This window comes from Numida meleagris, chromosome Z (assembly GCF_002078875.1).
Source record: "Numida meleagris isolate 19003 breed g44 Domestic line chromosome Z, NumMel1.0, whole genome shotgun sequence".
NCBI classification, from domain to species: domain Eukaryota; kingdom Metazoa; phylum Chordata; class Aves; order Galliformes; family Numididae; genus Numida; species Numida meleagris.
In genome coordinates this window covers 2,257,589-2,275,603 of record NC_034438.1, presented here as the reverse complement: position 1 = coordinate 2,275,603, position 18,015 = coordinate 2,257,589, and the positions used below count along the sequence as shown (strand labels likewise).

At 48.3% G+C, this 18,015-nt stretch overlaps 1 protein-coding gene across 3 annotated transcripts; it reads right to left on the bottom strand.

The window, feature by feature from the left end:
- On the bottom strand, nucleotides 277-16,803 carry PSTPIP2 (proline-serine-threonine phosphatase interacting protein 2). 3 transcript variants are annotated; one of them, XM_021381327.1, is made up of 15 exons: nucleotides 16,630-16,803; nucleotides 10,432-10,532; nucleotides 8,732-8,809; nucleotides 7,771-7,805; nucleotides 6,514-6,620; nucleotides 5,697-5,759; nucleotides 5,472-5,570; nucleotides 5,231-5,276; nucleotides 4,802-4,881; nucleotides 3,675-3,773; nucleotides 3,150-3,246; nucleotides 2,767-2,848; nucleotides 1,846-1,880; nucleotides 1,282-1,339; nucleotides 279-1,097 (listed from the first exon to the last, which is right to left on the bottom strand). In XM_021381327.1, the coding sequence occupies exons 1-14, from the start codon at nucleotides 16,660-16,662 to the stop codon at nucleotides 1,290-1,292; spliced, it is 1,005 nt and encodes a 334-aa protein (XP_021237002.1). In that variant the 5' UTR covers nucleotides 16,663-16,803; the 3' UTR covers nucleotides 279-1,097; nucleotides 1,282-1,289. The 3 variants fall into 3 exon arrangements, with proteins under 3 accessions (XP_021237004.1, XP_021237002.1, XP_021237003.1); XM_021381328.1 differs by having other exon boundaries at nucleotides 280-544; XM_021381329.1 differs by lacking the exons at nucleotides 10,432-10,532; nucleotides 16,630-16,803 and adding an exon at nucleotides 9,193-10,423 and having other exon boundaries at nucleotides 277-1,097.

Here is an 18,015-nt window from a genome sequence, read left to right as displayed (position 1 = left end):
ATGGTGTTCTTGGTGCATTCTCTCCCGCAACTGTTTTAGTGCTTATATACAGCCAGTGCTGAAATAAAGGCTGAGGGAAGATGTGCTCCTGATGGCTTTCTTCTGGGAAGTGCAACTCACCTCACCTGATTGCACTAAGATGCTTTGAAAGTTTATCAGCCTCAGCCCTGACAGAAAGTGAATGGGACATTGTAGGAAAAAAACACACCCAGCACACAACTCAGAACTGTTATTTTAAATATATATGTATTTAAAGAACTAAAACTACAACAGACATCTTCAGAAGAGTATTTGTATATTTGATCTTTTAGGAAAAAAAAAAAAAAAAACAGGACAAACTATTCCTTTACTCATACATTTCATTACAGTGCAGCAGGACAGAATGTAAAGCTCATAATGATCCTTTCCACATGAAGAAATAGCGTAAATCCCCAGAGACCAGTGGGCTTAGGCACACAGTGAAGTCATGGATTCAACCTGAAGATCACACACAGCTCCTGGTGCTACAGGATTAGAGCCTACCAGGAGAAGTTTTACCATGAACCTGAAAAACAAAAAGCCAACCCACAGAGTAGTTAAAAAAAGTCATGGTGCACCTCTGCATAAGCTGCTTGAGAAACATAACTGAAACTTAATCCAAGTTACAAGTTTAATCGCTATTACTGAAAGATTCTAGAGACAGGTGAAAACACAACCTTAGCTCTGACCACAAGCCAGCATGCCCAAAGCCTTGCACATCTCCATTTAGCACATGTTATTTTTCTGGAGAGCAAAAGCCTCCAGGCTCTCGTAGATGGTGGCATATTGCAAGAACTTCAAATCAGAAACTTCATCAGACAGAGAAGAACACCCTGTGTCCCAGTCCATTGCTTATTTGCCTTTTCTTCTCCTGAGTGTGAAGATGGGATATCTGTCCAAGTTTTCTGATCAAAGGAAAAGATTTTTAATAGGTACTTTCTGAATGCACAAATAATTATCAGAGTCCTCAAATATTTTCTTGAAATGGAGAAGCGCTGCAGCTCTGTGTTGCTGGGAATAACTGAAAACACCAATTCTGCCATGCTGGCCAGATCAACAGTGTCTTCTGCCAGAAGAACCTACGGAACAGGATCAGCAGTGTCTCAGTCACAGATTCAGCTCAGACAAGGACAGGAGGGCTGACATGACCATCCCTTCCCACAGGTCACCTCCAAGTGTCATCCCCTGAATGGTGGCTTTTCTTTCTCCACCATTCCTCCTTTGTAGCTGTATCTATTATGAATCCCTTTCTTCAGTACTTACGGTGGCTATTAGTGGTGTATCAAGCTGTAGCCATCAACTGTGGCATAATCAGGATCACCTAAAACAGAAAGCACAAAAATGTGTTCATTAAGAGACTTTATGCAGGGCAAAACCACCATGCACTGGCCAACTGTGTTAAAGGGACGAGAGCCAGGAATGAATGGGGCTCAGGGAGATCGGTTGATTTGCCTAAAAGCCAAAGCAGAACCTGTTTTTTCTGAGTCTCACTGCAGAATCCCATCCCTGAAGTGGTCTGGAAGTGATACAACTCCTGCCATTTAAACGGAGAAGAGCCTAAACTGCAGAGACTGCTGGACCCCAAGCTTAGCCATTCTAAGTCTTCAGAAATTTCCACACAGAGGGTTCTGATCAGAACTTCTAGATTAAACCTTGTCTCCAAAGTCAGTGGCCAACTTCCCACCATCTTTCCATGGAGACTAGACTCAGCAGGAGCTGGACCTCAAGCAAGCCCTTTAGAAAGATCAAGTTCATGATCCTATGGAGAACTGCAAGAGCATAAAGATACTCTGTGGGGTCAGAAGCCACCTACGCCAAGGAACTCACCTGGCCCGCTGGCTGGGGTGGGTAGAGGCCCCCTCCTGCAAAAAAAAAAAAACACAGAGCTGAGGATCTGAGTAATTATGGGATTCCCTCCCATCCAAGGGCACCAGCCTAGGTGCTCTGGTTCTGCAGCTCCTAAATTACCCTCCCAGAGCTCATGGGAGGGCAGAGCTTTGGCAGCCCTGGGCTTTTTGGATAACTAGTACCAAAGCATGTCATGGATAGCTCACCAACAACAGCCTACTTGGAAAACATGGGACTTGAATCTCATACAGTGTGGGAGAGGAAAACTTCACCAAAAACCACTTTGTTGGCAAAACATTCACAGGTGAGCCCCAGGGCATGCCTTTTCACATGCCTCCGCCCTGTCTGAGACACCAGGAAGGTGTAACTGTCCATGACTTCTCTCCTGATGTGACAGCCAGAGGGAACACTCATCTCTTGCAAGAGTCTTTAGCCCTGAATCCTCATCTTCCCCATGGAAGAAGCTTCCTTCACCCTGACCTCAGTGCTCCCAAGGCTATCTTGCTTTTCAGCCACTGGTAACCTCAATCCACAGGATTTTGGAATAGGCACAAGAAAAACCGAGCACATACTCACCAGAAGCACTTTCAGAATAAGATTCCCAGCCATGAGACCATGAGAAGGGAGAGATAATCTCAAAAGACAAGAGGGAGTAAAAAGCTTCTGGATGGGGCAGGGGGTGGTCTTTGAGCATGATGTAACAGGCAGCACAATGGAATAATTCCTACTGTGGAGAGTGATGGACTACATAGCAAGGGGAATATTTTCCTGCAAGACCGCCAAAGCTTCAAACAGACTGAAGGTAAAAAACCCACTTCTTTTCTTTTATCTTTTTTTTTTTTTTTTTTTTTGAGCATAATTTGCAAGAGCAATTCCGATTGCTCATTTTGTGTGCCTTACCTTGATATAGGTACAGAAGCTGGACTTCTCACAGGAGTCACATTCCTCTGAGTATTGTAGTAGTTTTCATAAACAATGGGAGCTATGAAAAGGTAACAACAGCAAAGTACAGACCTACAATTTGTTACTTGCCAACAAAAACATTCAGCTGTCTTTCCCCCCATCTCTGGGAAGATGTTTGGTTGGTACTTAATGTTTGATTGGAACTTAAATATTCCAGAAAGAGATTATCTCCAGGGGCTGGTACTGCATGCCAGAGATTGAAAGGAGGATGTTACAAAATCAGTGGTTGTTGCATCCAAACTGATGCTGATGAGAGCAGCAGCCACATGAGGAATAGAAGCAAGTCAGTGCTACTTCGGGAGGTTGCACTGAGCTCTTACCTGGGGCTGAACTTCCAGTTCTGCGTAAATTTACAAAAAACTCAATATCCTTCTCAATGCTGCACATTTCTAAACTCTTGCGGATTTCCTCATATTTCTGCAGAAAGAAAACAAGAAGCATTTCCATGCATAAGGTCGGAAACCAAAAGGTCTTGATTCAATCAGCTGTCTCACATGGGGTGAGACATGATGCTGCCTAATATTTGGCAAGGTCACCTCCCTCTGCCTTTCATTTGCCTCATTGTTTTCAACCACAATTTTCTGTAACCAGGGAGAACAGTAAGTGCTTTTGTATGATGTTGATGGCATAGAGCTGAGGACACATTTTCATTCATGTTCTGCTTTCTCCCTGTTTCTCCAACTGCAAATAGGAGAAAAGCTTGCACTCAGGAGGTCATTACTGTTACTGCAGCCTGACAAAAAGATGAGCAAAGAGAACCCAGGTGGGCAGCTGGGATCCAAAAGGTGAGTTCTCAGTTCCAAAACAGAAAGAAGGCGGTGTGGGACAACCTCCACGTGACTCACCTCATCATTCTGGACGCAGCTCTGGGAGAGCTGGTTGACGTGAAGCCAGAGGGCATTGCGGAAGTAGCTGATGCGCTCGCACTCCTGAGTCTCGAAGAACTGCAATGACAAGATGGTGGCTCCCGTGCCAGTACAGCCATGCACGCAGCTGAGGATGGTGTCCCCTGAGACTTACTGTTCTCATGTCCTGAGGTGATTCAAGTTCACCTCCCAACCACATTTTGTTCCAGAGAGCTTTCTCTGACCAGTAGTAAAGAAAAGGGGTTGAGCAAGGGCACCTCGTACTGCTATGACCCCACAGTCCTCCATCCAGTAACATCTAAGAACCTCTGCTACCCCAAATAACATGAAAAAGATGACTGTGTCAGCAAGGAACAGGAGGGGTTGATCTCCTGCAGGACACTCGCACATCTAGCTTCAGATGTCCCTGCTCACTGCAGCCGGGTTGGACTAGATGGCCTTTAAATGTCCCTTCCAACTCAAATGGTTCTATGAATCTACAAGTATTCCAGCTTGCCCAGAGGAGAAACCATCTCTCTGTGCAACCAGGTGTTTCCAAGCTGGGTGCTAAGCTCAGGAAAGCCTGCAGACCTCAGTGTCCTGCTGCACTGGTGTGAAAGGGGCCACTCCGAGCCCCGTGGTCCTGTGGTCCCAGCTGTCCTCTCACCTCTCTGCTACAGAGGCACAGAAATTAAAAATGGCCAAGGATGTATGAAAACAGAGGCACAGATGCTCTGTGGTTTTAGGGTGTCAGCATCCAAGGCAGATGTTGCTAGGTGTTCCTGCGGTTGTAGCCTCAACAGGTGTTCAGACTGTGACTGTTTGAGCCAGATGATGACAGCACCGAATGTGCAGGCAGGCAACAGGCAAAAACGTCACCACGGAGTGCCTCGACTCGGTTGATTTTAAAAGGTGGTGCAAGAAAAAGAAAATAACATAATGGAAACCTTGAAGTGGTGGGATCTTGAATCCAGAAGCCAAGCAGGAGAAAAACGTGCAGGGTTAGCTGCAATACATCCCAGTGTATGTGAAGGGAATACAGAGGCACTCTATCCCCAGGCCCTGCAGCAAGGGGATGGACATCCATGGGACCACAGTGCATTGTGAAACAATTTTGTGGCATTTACCTCACAAGCCTTGATGTGCTCTTTCTGCCATTCTTCCCGGATCTTCTCAAGTGAAGTGATACTCTGCTGGTAACTCCTGTCTACGAGGGAAAACAAATTGTCAACTGGTTAATATTAATTTTTTAAAAATATTTTGCTGGAAGGTACCATGTCCAGCCAAAAGTGGCTGCAGGGGCATGGAGAGAACGCAGTAGTAGAGGGTTCTCTGTGGTGAGCAATTCACTGGGTTGCAAAGCTCCACAGCAAGACTGAGGTTATGTCTGGGGAAAATACAGGGAGTGTGGTGGGGCCACATGGGCATCTCCAAGACAGGTGTTGCCTCCTGGATCTCTGGACAAGTTTCTGAGGATCAGCTTCCAACCCTCTCCTCCCACCCCAGGCAATGCCCCCCTCACCCTCCAAACCAGTATGCTATGTCTCCATGCTCACCTGAATCTTCCAGAGCTGATTTTGTCTGAGCCAGCTTCAGGAAGAGCTGTCAAAAATGGGGGAGAGAAGAAAGGCATACGAGAGCCCTGGTGGATCGCCCACAGCAGAGTAGCCCCACCAGGGAAGGTCAGCAGCCCACATACGCCACCCAAACCCCAGAACTGAGAGAAGGACTTGGGGCAGGATACCTGCAAGAAGAGACACTCCTTTCCCATGCTGCACAGCCACCCACTCTCCTTACCTTTTCCTGCTGCTTCTGTGTGACCAGGTTTGCGTTGCGGTGCACAGCCTGTTCTGCTTCATCCTTATCCCTGCAGCGCTGCTCATAGAGCCGCTTGGCCTAGGAGAGCCACCAAATGGAGCAGGGATGTGTCAGCAAGCAAATGAAATGCAAATACGGTTGCACACACGTCTATTTTAGCAGCATTAACCCATACGGCAAGAGACAGCAGCACACTTGCTTTACCTCCATGGTCTTCTTGTACTGCAAATTCCTGTTTTTGTGAATCGCCTCCATTATGAGCTCTATCTGTGAGGACAACAGAGCCGGAATCAGCAGGGCTTAGGAAAGGAAGAGTCATGGACTGTGTGATGGGATGATAGAATGATGGCTGTAAGGACCTTCCTCTGCCTGGAGTTAGGTACTCCAGTATCACAGAACCATAGAAGGGCTTGGGTTGGGAGGGATCTTAAAGATCACCTAGTTCCAATCCAGCTGCCATGGGCAGAGATAAAAACTCATCAAAGTTCACAAAACACATCAAGGACATTCATCTTTCTGTACTCCTACCTAAGCTTGCATTGTGTATGCAAAGAAGCTGTACAAGTGAATACCAGCAACCCGTAGTGCTGTATCACCTCCACAGAGACAGACAGAATTGGCAAGCTCACTCACCTCGGCTAAGTCCTGATTAGCCTCTGGTTCTGACAGCCTTTCAATTTCCAGTCAAGGGAATCTCAAGCCATAAGAAGTTAAAGAGCTTGCAGATTTTAGCAGACACTATGTAGATCATACAGCACCATCTCTTATCTACCTTAAAAACACTCCTAACTGAGGTTGGCATCGCTGGAGGAATGCTTGCTATTTTTGTCCCTCAAAGAACCCTGAAGGACATTGGTGAGAAGAAGGAAGTCAGAGGTTGCTGCACAGTTACAGCATAGTTGCAACATGTAGGAAGGAGCTTAGAACTTTCTTGCCCTCGTGGGCACAAGGACGCAAAGGGTTTTGTGGGACATCATGTGGGACAATGCCCTGCAATGAAGGTGCCAGTGCAGTGCCTGACCTTTTTTCGATGGAGCTTTTGCTTTTCCCTGAATTCTTCCATTTTCTTTGCTTCCTCCCGAAGGGTTTGTGCCAGCTGGATGTGACCTTGTCCCACATTATCTATCTCTGCAAAGAGAAGAAAAACAAAAATGAATTTGTGCTTGCGTGTGCATGTATATATTCCTAAAAATACCCTGTTGCTCAGGCCAGCTTTCCTAGGTGAGATCAAACTGACCCAATGACCCATGGTCCCACCTCATGCATTTCCTTGCAGCAGCAGCAGCACTTTCAAAGCAGCTCACAAGCAGCATCCGCCTATGCAAGGATTGTTTCGCAGTCATGCTGGGGCTTGCACTTCATTTAGGAAAACTCATACTAAGAGAAGTGATTAAAATGAGCATATTTGCTTTTCCTCCTCATCTGGATTAATTCAGGCGTGTTTCAGCACATCACACCCTACAGCATCAGTCTGAAGGAAATATTGCCCCAGGCTAGCAGAAAAGCACCTTGGAGCATGTAAGAACTATTGCTAAGTAAATCTGTGGCTCATCCTCAGTGCCACACTGAGCTGGTCCAGCAGAATGAGAGCAGCCATACCAGGAAACACCCACCCAGCAAGCAAAGCAGCTCATTTGCAGGTAAGACAATCTGTAGCTCATGATTCAACATCTAAAGCTGTTCCAGACTCACAGATACTAATGCCTCAGCTACTGGAGGACTGATATGTTAAGGATATCAGCTCAGGAACCTGGCAGCTGACAAACATGGCCAGGATAGATGGTGGTGGATCTGCAGCTGCCAGATTTTGGCACAGGGTAGCAGAGCTCCAGCCCTCAGAGCACAGGTGCTTGCTGCATTCACCCCAGCAGGCTGCAACACATGGTGAGGAGTGGACACTAAGATGGCCAAAGCATAACCTTTTTGATGCTTTAATTGCTGCACATTTGTGTGAATAGGGCAAGATGGGCCAGTCCAGAAAAACCTCAGCTGAGCTTTCCATGGATGTCTTCTGGTGGCACACAACTTGTAAGCTGCAGCTAGCTCCAAAAGCCCAAGTTATCCCCAAAGGGAATCACCATGGTTCCCCTCTGACACGCGTGCCCTGGAACACTCTGTTCCAGACTCCACGCTCTGGGCTGAGCTGGACCAAAAGGACAGTCTACAGCTGATCCCATATCATACAGTTCTGGAGGTTTCTCTCTTTCTTCCTAAGCAATAGCCTGAAGGCTTCAGCACTGCCAAGTGTCCCAACACATGAAAAAGAAGAATTACTTACGTTGCTTGAAAGTATCCAAGGATCTCTTCAGGGTACTGGAAAAACACAGGCAGAGCATTAGAAGAGTTCACTACCAGATGCAACCACAGGATCCAGTGGTGACAGCAGAGTGCTTCTGAACTGGATAGCAAGTCCCTCACTCAAGACAAGAGAAAACAGCCCAAAACAGGTTTATCTACTCTCTTTTCACTTTATCAGGTTTTCCTTTATCAGCGATAACACAATTCACTTGTAACACTTCTAACTTGTGTAACATCTACCTTATACCTTTGCCCTAAACACTGGATACTACTAAATATTGAGTTTCAAGATAAATGTTGTTGGCTCCAAAACTCCAAAGTGTATCATTCAGAATATATGAATATTTTCTACACATTGCATGGGGTGAGTGCTTGGAAATGTGGGAAACTTTTCTACCTGTTAGGGCAGCATAGTGAAGATTTCAGAGAAAACAAAAGTGGCAGCCCAATATAAAACTGCAAACAAATGGTCAAAGAACATCAAACCAAAATATCAAGCAGAAGATGCCAAGGGACACTCATTGAGCCAACCACAGCAGCCACAATATCCACGCAAAGTGACAAAGCACTAGGTTTGAATTTTCAAATGGTTTTTGACTTGAGGAAGTACGTGGACTTCCTTCTGGCCACAGAAAGGGCAAGGAGCACAGCCAAGGCCTCATGATCCTTGCCCAGTCACCAGCCTACCCTCCTGAGTGCCCATGACACTTTGCTTAGTCTACAGCTGGTGGGAAGTTGGTGAATTCCAACTTGGTTACTGGCAAAGGCAAAGGCCAACTCGCTATTCATGCGCAAGACTGATTTCTGAATTTCTGGTAACATCCCAGTGACACCTCAGCATTATTTTCTTTCTCTCTGCCCCCTTCCTTCTCCCTCCTCCTCATTCATTGCTCCAGTTACAGACACATATAGAAGCAAAAGACACAGGACTCTGAACTTACTTCAGCTCTGTCTGCCCACAGGGCTTCTTCTTTGACAAGTTAATGAGCTCTTTGCCGTATTTTTCTTCAATAACTGCCCTGTTGGAGAAAGAGAGAAATGAGAGGAAAAACTCATTTCAGAAACTGAAACTTGCTTGCAATAGAGGCCGAGAGCAGAAGGATTTTCATAAGGACATCCCCTGAGCACAAATAAGGGAACAGCGGGTGTGCAGAACATCCCGGGCTGTCACATCAGGGTGACAGCATGGGCACCTACCTCCCAGACCACCACAAACCACCCTGGGGGTGCCAGTCCTGCCAGCTGCCCTCCCCATCTCCCTGTTGCTGATAGGTACAATCATCACCTCCCCAAGGGATGGAGGACTAAGCAGCCCATGCAGCTGCTGGATGAATGCAGCCAGGTAAGTCATCGAAGTAGTTTTTACCTCTCTTTCCCATGGGAACAAGATTTGTGCAATCACCTTCTCAGCATCTTGCTCCTCAGTGTCTGTCAGTCCATCCTTCCAAAGCATTTACTGTCTGACTTCAGCCAAATGTGACAGAAGGGAACAGGGATCTCATAGACCCTCGGCTTCCCTACTCTTGTCAGAAGTTCAGTTGGGATGTTTCAGCTGTTCAAAACTTGTGCAGCACATTTCAAAGGCAATAGGTAAGCTCTCCTGCCTGCCTCTCCTTAAAGACAGCATCTGAAGAGGCCAAATCTTGTGGTGGTAATGTATAAACATCTCTGAGAGTTTGCATTGCCCTCTTGGAAAAAAGAGGGAAAACCAAGAAAACCCATGTGCTGCCACCTAAGAATTTGCTTTGAATTCTGTACAGACATCCAGGGCTAGACTTGCTGTGTCAGTTACAGATATCTCCATCTGGGCAAGACAGCCTCATTGTCTGTGGTCAGTGGAGAGAAACAAGTACCTGTAGTGGCTTGCATTAGAAGGTCTTCTGGGGGATGGGATGGGATGGGATAGCATGGATCAGAATGGAGTGGAGTGAAGTAGAGTGAAGCAGAGTAGAACGGAGCAGAGGGACCTATGGAGATCAAGTTCAACTGCCTGATCGCTTCAAGGCTAACCAAATGTGATAAGTAGGCTAAATGTCAAGACTGTTGTAGAACAACCCTGAATTAATGTAATTTTAATATTGACAGCTTGGAGAAAGCAAACCTGTGAATACAAGACTTGGGACAAAATAGCCTGGGACAAACGTGGTGGGGAGGCAGAGCAGGAGAACCTGCAGTTCAAAGTGTCTAATGACTCTGCATCTGCAGAAATCAACAACATAGACATGTGCATTTGTGTTAGAGGTACAAGCAATTTAGGAAGCTGTTTATTTTATTCCACAGCTCCCTGAGGGTGCACAAAAGCAGGAACAGACTTCCTAGAGAGATGCCCTATACCTGTCAGTGTTCAAGAGGCATTTGGATAATGCCCTTTGTAGTATGCTTCTGAGCTTTGTGACTAATGCCATCACTGCCTCCCAGCTGAGAAGACCCAGGTATAGACTTGATTCCATAGGACCAGCCGTGCAGGGAAAGGACAGTGTTAAAAAGGCAAGTTCCTCATCAGCCAAAAATCAGAGATGCTTTAAGACAGTGGACAGTTAAAACATGATGGAAACCAAAATGGGAATACAAGAAATACAATTAGTGTCACTGCTTCATTTTCCAGATCCACCCAAGCCCACTGCCAGTGACAGTTCTGTACCTTTCTTTCAAAAAGTCTTCGAACTCTTTGCAGTTCTTCCTGCCATCGTTCAGATGTTGAATGATGCTGTCATAGCCAACTGTGCTCGTCAGATCTGTGCTCTGAAAACACAACAACAGGATTCACATGCCTGTTAGTGCAGTCTGTGACCACTGCCACCTCCACCAGCATTGATACAAGGAATGACTCAGCTGGGAGCAAGTATGCCAGTGTCTCTTTCTGTTTTGCCTATAAATTATATGAAATTATGTCCTTTTCTTTTTGGGGTGGGAGAGGGTCCAGGATGAGGGACCTTATAAACATGAAGGAAATCAAATTTTACACGGGTAGTTAGTGATAGGACAAGGGGGAATGGTTTTAAACTAAAGGAGGGGTGATTTAGGCTAGATGTTGGGGGAGGTTCTCTACTGAGAGAGTGGTGAGGTGCTGGAACAGGCTGCCCTGGGAGTCTGTGGATGCTCCATCCATGGAGGTGTTTAAGGCCAGGTTGGATGGGGCCCTGTGCAATCTGATCCAGTGCTTGATCTAGCAGCTGGCAGCCCTGCCTGTGGCAGAGGGCTGGAACAGGATGATCCTTAAAGTCCCTTCCAACCAAAGCCATTCTGTGATTCTGTGATGAGAATGGTGATCGCCATTTCATGGAAGCATGGAATGGCTTGGATTGGAAGGGACCTTAAAGCCCATCCAGTTCCAACCCCTCCGCTATGGGGAGGGTTTCCACCCACTATACCGGGGGGGCTGCCTAAGGCCCCATCCAACCTGACCTTAAATTTGGAACAAAGCACTTCCATGATTTTCATGAAACAGAGCAGCTCACTCCTGCTACATTCTATTGATCCCTCCTCAGCACCGCTGGCCCTGGAATGCACTAGGGTCCCCCAGAACTGCTGCTGCACTTTCCTGCCTTCCTCCTTGTGATGTCCGACCTCATTCTCCAGAGGAGGACCTGCGATACACCCCAGCAGACTCAGATTCTTATAAAAATGCCAGAACCTAGATAGTTTTCAGGAGAAATGGGACCTACAAGAATCACCCAGGTTTAGCCTGCCAATATGATTAAAAACAGATTTCATGGCGACATGGCCCTAGGGGACATCTCGTCCTAGGAGGACGTATTTTGCTGTGATGGTTATTAAACAAGATACATATATACATTTATATTTGTGGCTGAGCAGAAGGTGCTACCTTCTGTAAAAGTTGTGTGAAAGGTCACATGAAGGAACAGGGAAACGGGCTGCAGAAAGGAAGCAATGGCAAGAGCAGATATGACGCTGTGAGAAAGGAAGCAAAAGCCACAAATGGTTATAATGAAGCTTAAAGAGGAATAATAGCAGGATGGAAAGATGCGAGGAGCGTTCTGAGCCTAGATGACAGCACGTGGATGGCTGGTGCAAAAATGCTGACAGCAGAGAGATGGATTTTTCAGGAGTTTGTACCCAGAGCAAGAAATGAGGTGGAACAGGGCTGATCTTTGGTAAACGTAGGATTTCATCATTGTGGACTTCCTTAAGCAGTCAGGGACTTTAAATCAGTGGCAAAAAGCAAGAGAGAAAGCAGAGCTGTGGTGGAGTGGGGCAGCAGGAAATCCCCAGGAGTCCCAGCCCAGTATTGCTCCATACATGAAAGAGAGAGAACAGAGGACCAGGACCTACCGAGATCTCCAAACACTTTCTGTTTCTCTGCTGAGCACAAACCTCCCCCCGTAATGAGCTTATTTCTGAACACACACAACCGGTTCTCAATTTGTGTCGCCTCTTTGCTAATCAGGCCTGCAAAAGAGGGAAGCGTGCTTGCACTGAAATGGCTTTTCATGACAGTTGCAAAACTCAGGAACATCCTAACTTGGCTTCCTACCCCATTTCAAAGGAAATAAAATAGACACAGAAGGGGCTGCAATGGGGCTGTGATGGAGCTGGGATGGGCAGGGTTGTACATGTCAAAATCCACCCCAAAGGGCAGCAGCCTTTAGGCAGGTGTCAGCATGGAAAGAGCACAGAGGACGACCGTGACTGCCCCTGGGAGGCTGAGGGCAGTGGAAGAGGAAAGGGAATGCAGCGAGGACAAGGTTTAAAGCCATGATAAACTAAAACAAAGAGGGCTCTGGAAAACAAGGGTAGCACCAAGCACTCACCAAACAACCCTGCAAGGCCTCACCCTCACGCCCCGCTGAATCCTCCCAGTTTTCAGCAGTAATAAGGCACAAGGTGATGTGAGAGAAGATGGGATCAAGCGAACGCTCATTATTTTGGAGATGACACGAAGCTGAGTGGTGCAGCTGATAATGGCAGAAGGGATGTCATCCTTCTGCCGGGATGGAAGGGCCAGGACAGGCGGGAGAAGCGGGCCCACATGAACATCATGAGGTTCAACAAGGCCAGGTGCAGGGTGTTGGGTTGGGGCAATCCCAGATGTGTGTACAGACTGAGATCAGCCCTGCAGAGAAGGACTTGGGGGTCCTGGTGGACAAAAAGCTGGACATGAGTTTCCAGCCAGGAAGGCGAATAGCGTCCTGGGCTGCATCAGCAGAGGGGTGGCAGCGGGCAGGAAGGGAGCTGCCTGCTTCTGCTCTGCCCTCATGAGGCCCCATCTGGAGCACTGCATCCAGGCCTGGGGCCCCCAGCACAAGAAGGATGCGGAGCTGTTGGTGTGGGTCCAGAGGAAGGCCACAAAGATGCTCAGAGGGCTGGAGAGTCTCTCTTTTGAAGAAAGGCTGAGGGAGCTGGGCTCGTTCAGCTTGGAGAAGAGAAGGCTGCAGGGTGACCTCATTGCGGCCTTCCAGTACTTGAAAGTGAGCTTATAAACAGAAGGGAGATGGATTTTTTTACACAGACAGATAGTGATAGGACAAGGGGGAAGAGTTTTAAATTAAAGGGGAGCAGATTTAGATTAGATATTGGAAGGAAATTCATTGCTCAAAGAGCAGTGAGGACCTGGCACTGCTGCCCAGAGCTGTGGAGGTGCCCGAGGTCATGGATAGGCCCTGGGCAGCCTGAGCATGGGGGGACAGCCAGCCCACGGCAGGGGTTAGAACTGGATGGGTTTAAAGTCCCTTCCAACCCAACTATTCTATGATTTTATGTCTGGGGTAAATGAGTTGTGAGGAATGCACCCCAAGGGAGTAATGGGGAGGTTTCCGTCTACATGCACCAAACCAGAGCCCTCATCCCGTGCTGGGTCTGCAAGGTACAAGGTCCCCAAAGCCCTTCTCCTGCAGCAGTAACAGCAGATGTGCTATTTAGAGGACAGCCCATGGAAACTGTGAACAGATGATTTCAAGGTGACAAAGCAGCAGCTGATGTTTCCCAAGTCCGCAGGGCTTCAGAGGAGTGGAAATTCCCATTCCTGCCCTTTTAGCTTCGTGCTGTGCCCCCAAGGCTCTTGAGGGGGGAGTTCACGCAGCCGGGAGCAATGGTAGCAAGGAGAAATAACGCAAGGCTTCCCACAGTGAGAAATGTGAGATTCACACTGCAGCGCAGGTAGAAAAGTGCCACTTCGGAAAAGTGTGGTGTTTCAGACCGCTGCGAAGTTACAGCGTTTGAGATTCTGCTCGCGCACTTTCCACTTCTTCACCTCAATCCCCCCACTCCAGACACAAACCGTATGCAGACAGCGGCATGAGAAAAAGAGCTGCTCACGGACCGCTACTTGAAATACTCAACCACATCTGCCCTGAGAAGCACTGCAAAGGCTGGTCTATTTTTGCGTTTAGAAACACCAAATGGCCGTGCTACTCCTGCTCACTGTCAGCAATCTTGAAGTTGCTCGAGGTCCTGCAGAGGTTGCTGAGAGCAAGAAAAACCTCTGCGAGGATTTCTGCAGGGAGCAGAAGTAATCGAGCCTTAGCCCAGAGAGGGGCTCTCTCATGCACCATGCAGAAGAAATGAACTTGGTCCCATGGGCAGCAACGCCGCATTGCAACGTGCAGTAACACCTACATGGCAACAGCACTGAGCGTGCAAGCAAGTTGCCCACTTATGCTGAGCTGGAGGAAGGGGAAGCAGTTTGCATCACTCAAAGGTGCATTTTCCCCCATGGCCCGCACAGACACACACCTAAAGGCAAAGTTTGGCCAGATGAGGAGAATGGAACGCACTGCAAGTTGGTCTCAGCTGATCTTCTCAATGATTTATCAAGTGCTTCTTTTTAATGCACCCTGCCACGCACTCTGCAGAGAGTGGAGCATCAGTTTTTGTCTCGTTTGAAGCACAATGAGCAGGAATTTGCCATCCAGGTTGTGAGCTATTCAACAGTAGATGTAAAGCGTGTCTTGGCATTATTGTATTTCCATTTTTCCCCACACAGCTTTATGAGGACCAAGTGCTCTTGTGAGACCCAACGCTTGCTGCTGAGTTGCCCAAAACAGGCTGGTGTAAGAGGCTTGGGGAGAACTGGGTGCTTCTCATGGAAATCATCAAAATGAAAGAAGAGAGCTTGTATAATGAAAGAAGAACAGTAGTCCGCAAGTGCAAAAAAAAAAAAAAACACATGAAAACAATGCTGTGCTTGCTCAACTCTCAGAGATCACTGCAGACAGGGCAAGAGGAAACAAAGAGCATTTCTGGCATGTTTTTACTTTTAGAGGAGGCTGCAGCAAGCATGGGCAGGATGAAGCATGGTGCAGCATGCAGCTTCAGCAACTCCTGGGGTGCAAAGGAGCCAAGCCCTTCAAGGGAATTTAGCACCTTATGCTGAGACCTAATAGGATGAGCAGAAAAACAAACACGGGAACAGAGGAAAAGGTTCGAGAGCAGATGGGCTACCATTGTTTTTTCTGTGACCCTAACAGCAAAATTATAGCCTGAATCGAGTAGCTGACCAAACGTAGTATTTGTTCATACGCATGCTGTGGTGTCCCATCAGCTGGAGCACTGAATCTGCTCCTTCTGCAGCACTGCATCCTGAGGCAGCCACAGCCCTCCCCAAGCCCACCCTTTCCCACCCAGCTGTCCTGAGCCCAGTGTAATCTTTTGCTTCGGTAGAGCAGCATTCTCCTTCCTCTTCCCTTTTTGCCTCAAGCATCGAAGAAAAATCGCAGGAGGAAGTTTGCCTTCTCTCTTTGCATTACAGCAAACGGAACCTTTTTCAGCAGCCCTGCACCTGTCCAAATTTGGGCTTTTCTGTCCATTTCTCACCCCCTCCTTCTTCCTGGCAGGTAATATAGCCACTGCTGTGGTGCTTGGAGGCTCTTTGGGTGATACCTGCCTTTTTCGAGCACAAAGCAATTCAATTTGGCATTGCGATGCTTTCACCCAACGCAGAGCATCCATTGGCATCAGGCAGGCACTGGGGCAGCATTTCCACCACGACCACCCTTGCTGCCCTCCCTTCCTGCACACGTGCAGAGCAAAAGGGGCACTCTGGAAATTTCTTGGCAACGAGTGGCTTAGGAACAGCTGCCATATGCAAAGCTGGCTTTAATTTCCCAAGTGGTTTGATATGCATACTTATGGCTCTGCACTAGCTACCTTGCTCATGGTGTAGGCTAAAATCCCTGTGCACGCTTCCCCAGCACCCCCACACCTCCCCTACTCTCACTTGGAGCTGCTCCCCAGGCATCGCCCTCGTCTGCCATTCCGATATACACAGCCCCGAGAGCCCAAGCTTTGGCACCCGTTTCCTAATTTCTAGTAGCCCAGTGAAAGCCAGGATGCCAAGGGGAACCAGACAGCCACAATACTCTGCAGCAGTCAAACGCTTGTTTGGCATTCTGCATGCCCAAAAGCACAGTTCAGACTCAAAAGAATAGCTTGCAGCTTCCCCCGGGCTATGACTTTCCCTCCGCAGCTCATCAGCAGCGAACCAAGGGATCGGCTCCCAGACAAAAAGCAGCTCACGAAAGGACGCTTTTTGACAGCAGCGTTCTCAAATAGCTCACATGTAGTCAGTTATTAATATCAGCCCCTCAGTCCAGCACCAACTTCCTCCAGCCCCGCAGAATCAGCTCACGGGGTGTATCTCAGCTGCGTAGGGCAGGTTACAAAGCCACGGCAGCGAGCGGCTTTCAGGAGCAAGTGGATGAGCAGCACCAGCAAGAAGATGCCCACAACCACGCAACAGGCTTCGGGTCTGCCGCCACCCGTGGCTCAGCTTCCTCCAGGGGCTTGAGACGGTGTGAGGACAGGATGAGCCCCCCCGGGGCACCAGGTGTCCTGCTGCACAGCCCGGCTCACGCTCCTGCTCCCCAAGACCCCAACTCACCCAGAAGTGGTCCCGGAACCAAGACTCCCGCATGCTGCTCCTGCCGCCAGCACCGCCGCTGCTCCCAGCGCTGCCCCACCCCGAGCCGTCCCACCCCGCTGCGGCCGCAGGCACAGGAAAGCCTGATTCACACCCACAGCGGTAACGTGCTGCCTCTGCTCCGACACAGGGACAACTGAGATAGCTCGGTAAGGTTAAAAAAAGAAAAGAGAAAAAAAAAAAAAAAAAAAAAAAAAGCATTTTCCACTTACTTCAGTCTGCTGACTTGTGACCCAAGGGCCCCGCTGTGCACACACAGAGAAGCTGAGATTTATAGCAAAGCTTTGCAGGGAGTTTTCACCCACTGCCCACGTCTCCAGTTTCTGTCCCAGCAGCAGTGTCACGTCTGTTTGAGATGGGGAAGGTCCACGTTTCAGGCCGAGGCTTTGAGGGTTTTAGCTATCTGACAGCGTATCAGCTGTGGTACGATCTGGTTTTCTTGCAAACACAGAAAAGCTGTGAGTCCTAGAACAAATTTTCAGTTTCCTTCCACGTACACCCTCTCCAACTGATTGCAAAGCACTGGAAGAGCGCATTTCAAGGCAGGCAGGTGTACCCGAGTGAGGCCGAGACAGAAAAACAGCAGGACGAAGCAGCAAGGGTCAAAGCACTCAGGCAGCTGCCACCTTCAGCACTGCAGCAGCCACGCGTCACAGCTGTGGCACCGCTCGGCACTGCCCGCATGCGGGATCAGCGTTACCGCAGCGCTGACAGCGATGTGTCGCTGGAAAAAGTGGAATGAACGCTTCCACCAGAAGAGGGCCCAAAGCTCGCAGTCTTCCCAACTCACGCAATTTCTCTGCTTTGCAGCACCACCCTGCGGCCACAAAACCTCATAGCTCTGCTTGAGGCTTGCCAGTCGATCCTTCAACTCATCGCCAGAGCTGAACGGCACATCAGCCTAAGGATGGCAGGGAGCTTCTCCACATCCCAGCTGCACGCTTCAACAGTGGGCACGCACCCCTCATGGAAGCTCCACTCGAAAGTCAGTAATGGAATAGATGTGCGGGAATATAACCTCTCCCCAAACCACACCTGAAAAGCTTATTTTGACAGAACTGGAGTGAAGCAGAGGAGGACCGCATTTGAATAAATAAACGTGCAGCTGCCCCGAGATATAAGAAAAATAATTTTGAAGGAACACATCTTCTGGAAGCCAGCCACCAGGACCATGGCTTCGCAGTTCGAAGACATACCGTACTCCTAGCATAGTATTGGACTGCTCGAGGACAACACTACGAGGGGCAGGCAGCCACCACTCACACCAAGAGAGCGTGAACAGCCTCACAGTGTACGGCTTCCTCTGCAAGTTGTCTGGTGGAGAAAAGCTACAGAAGCAAACCACAG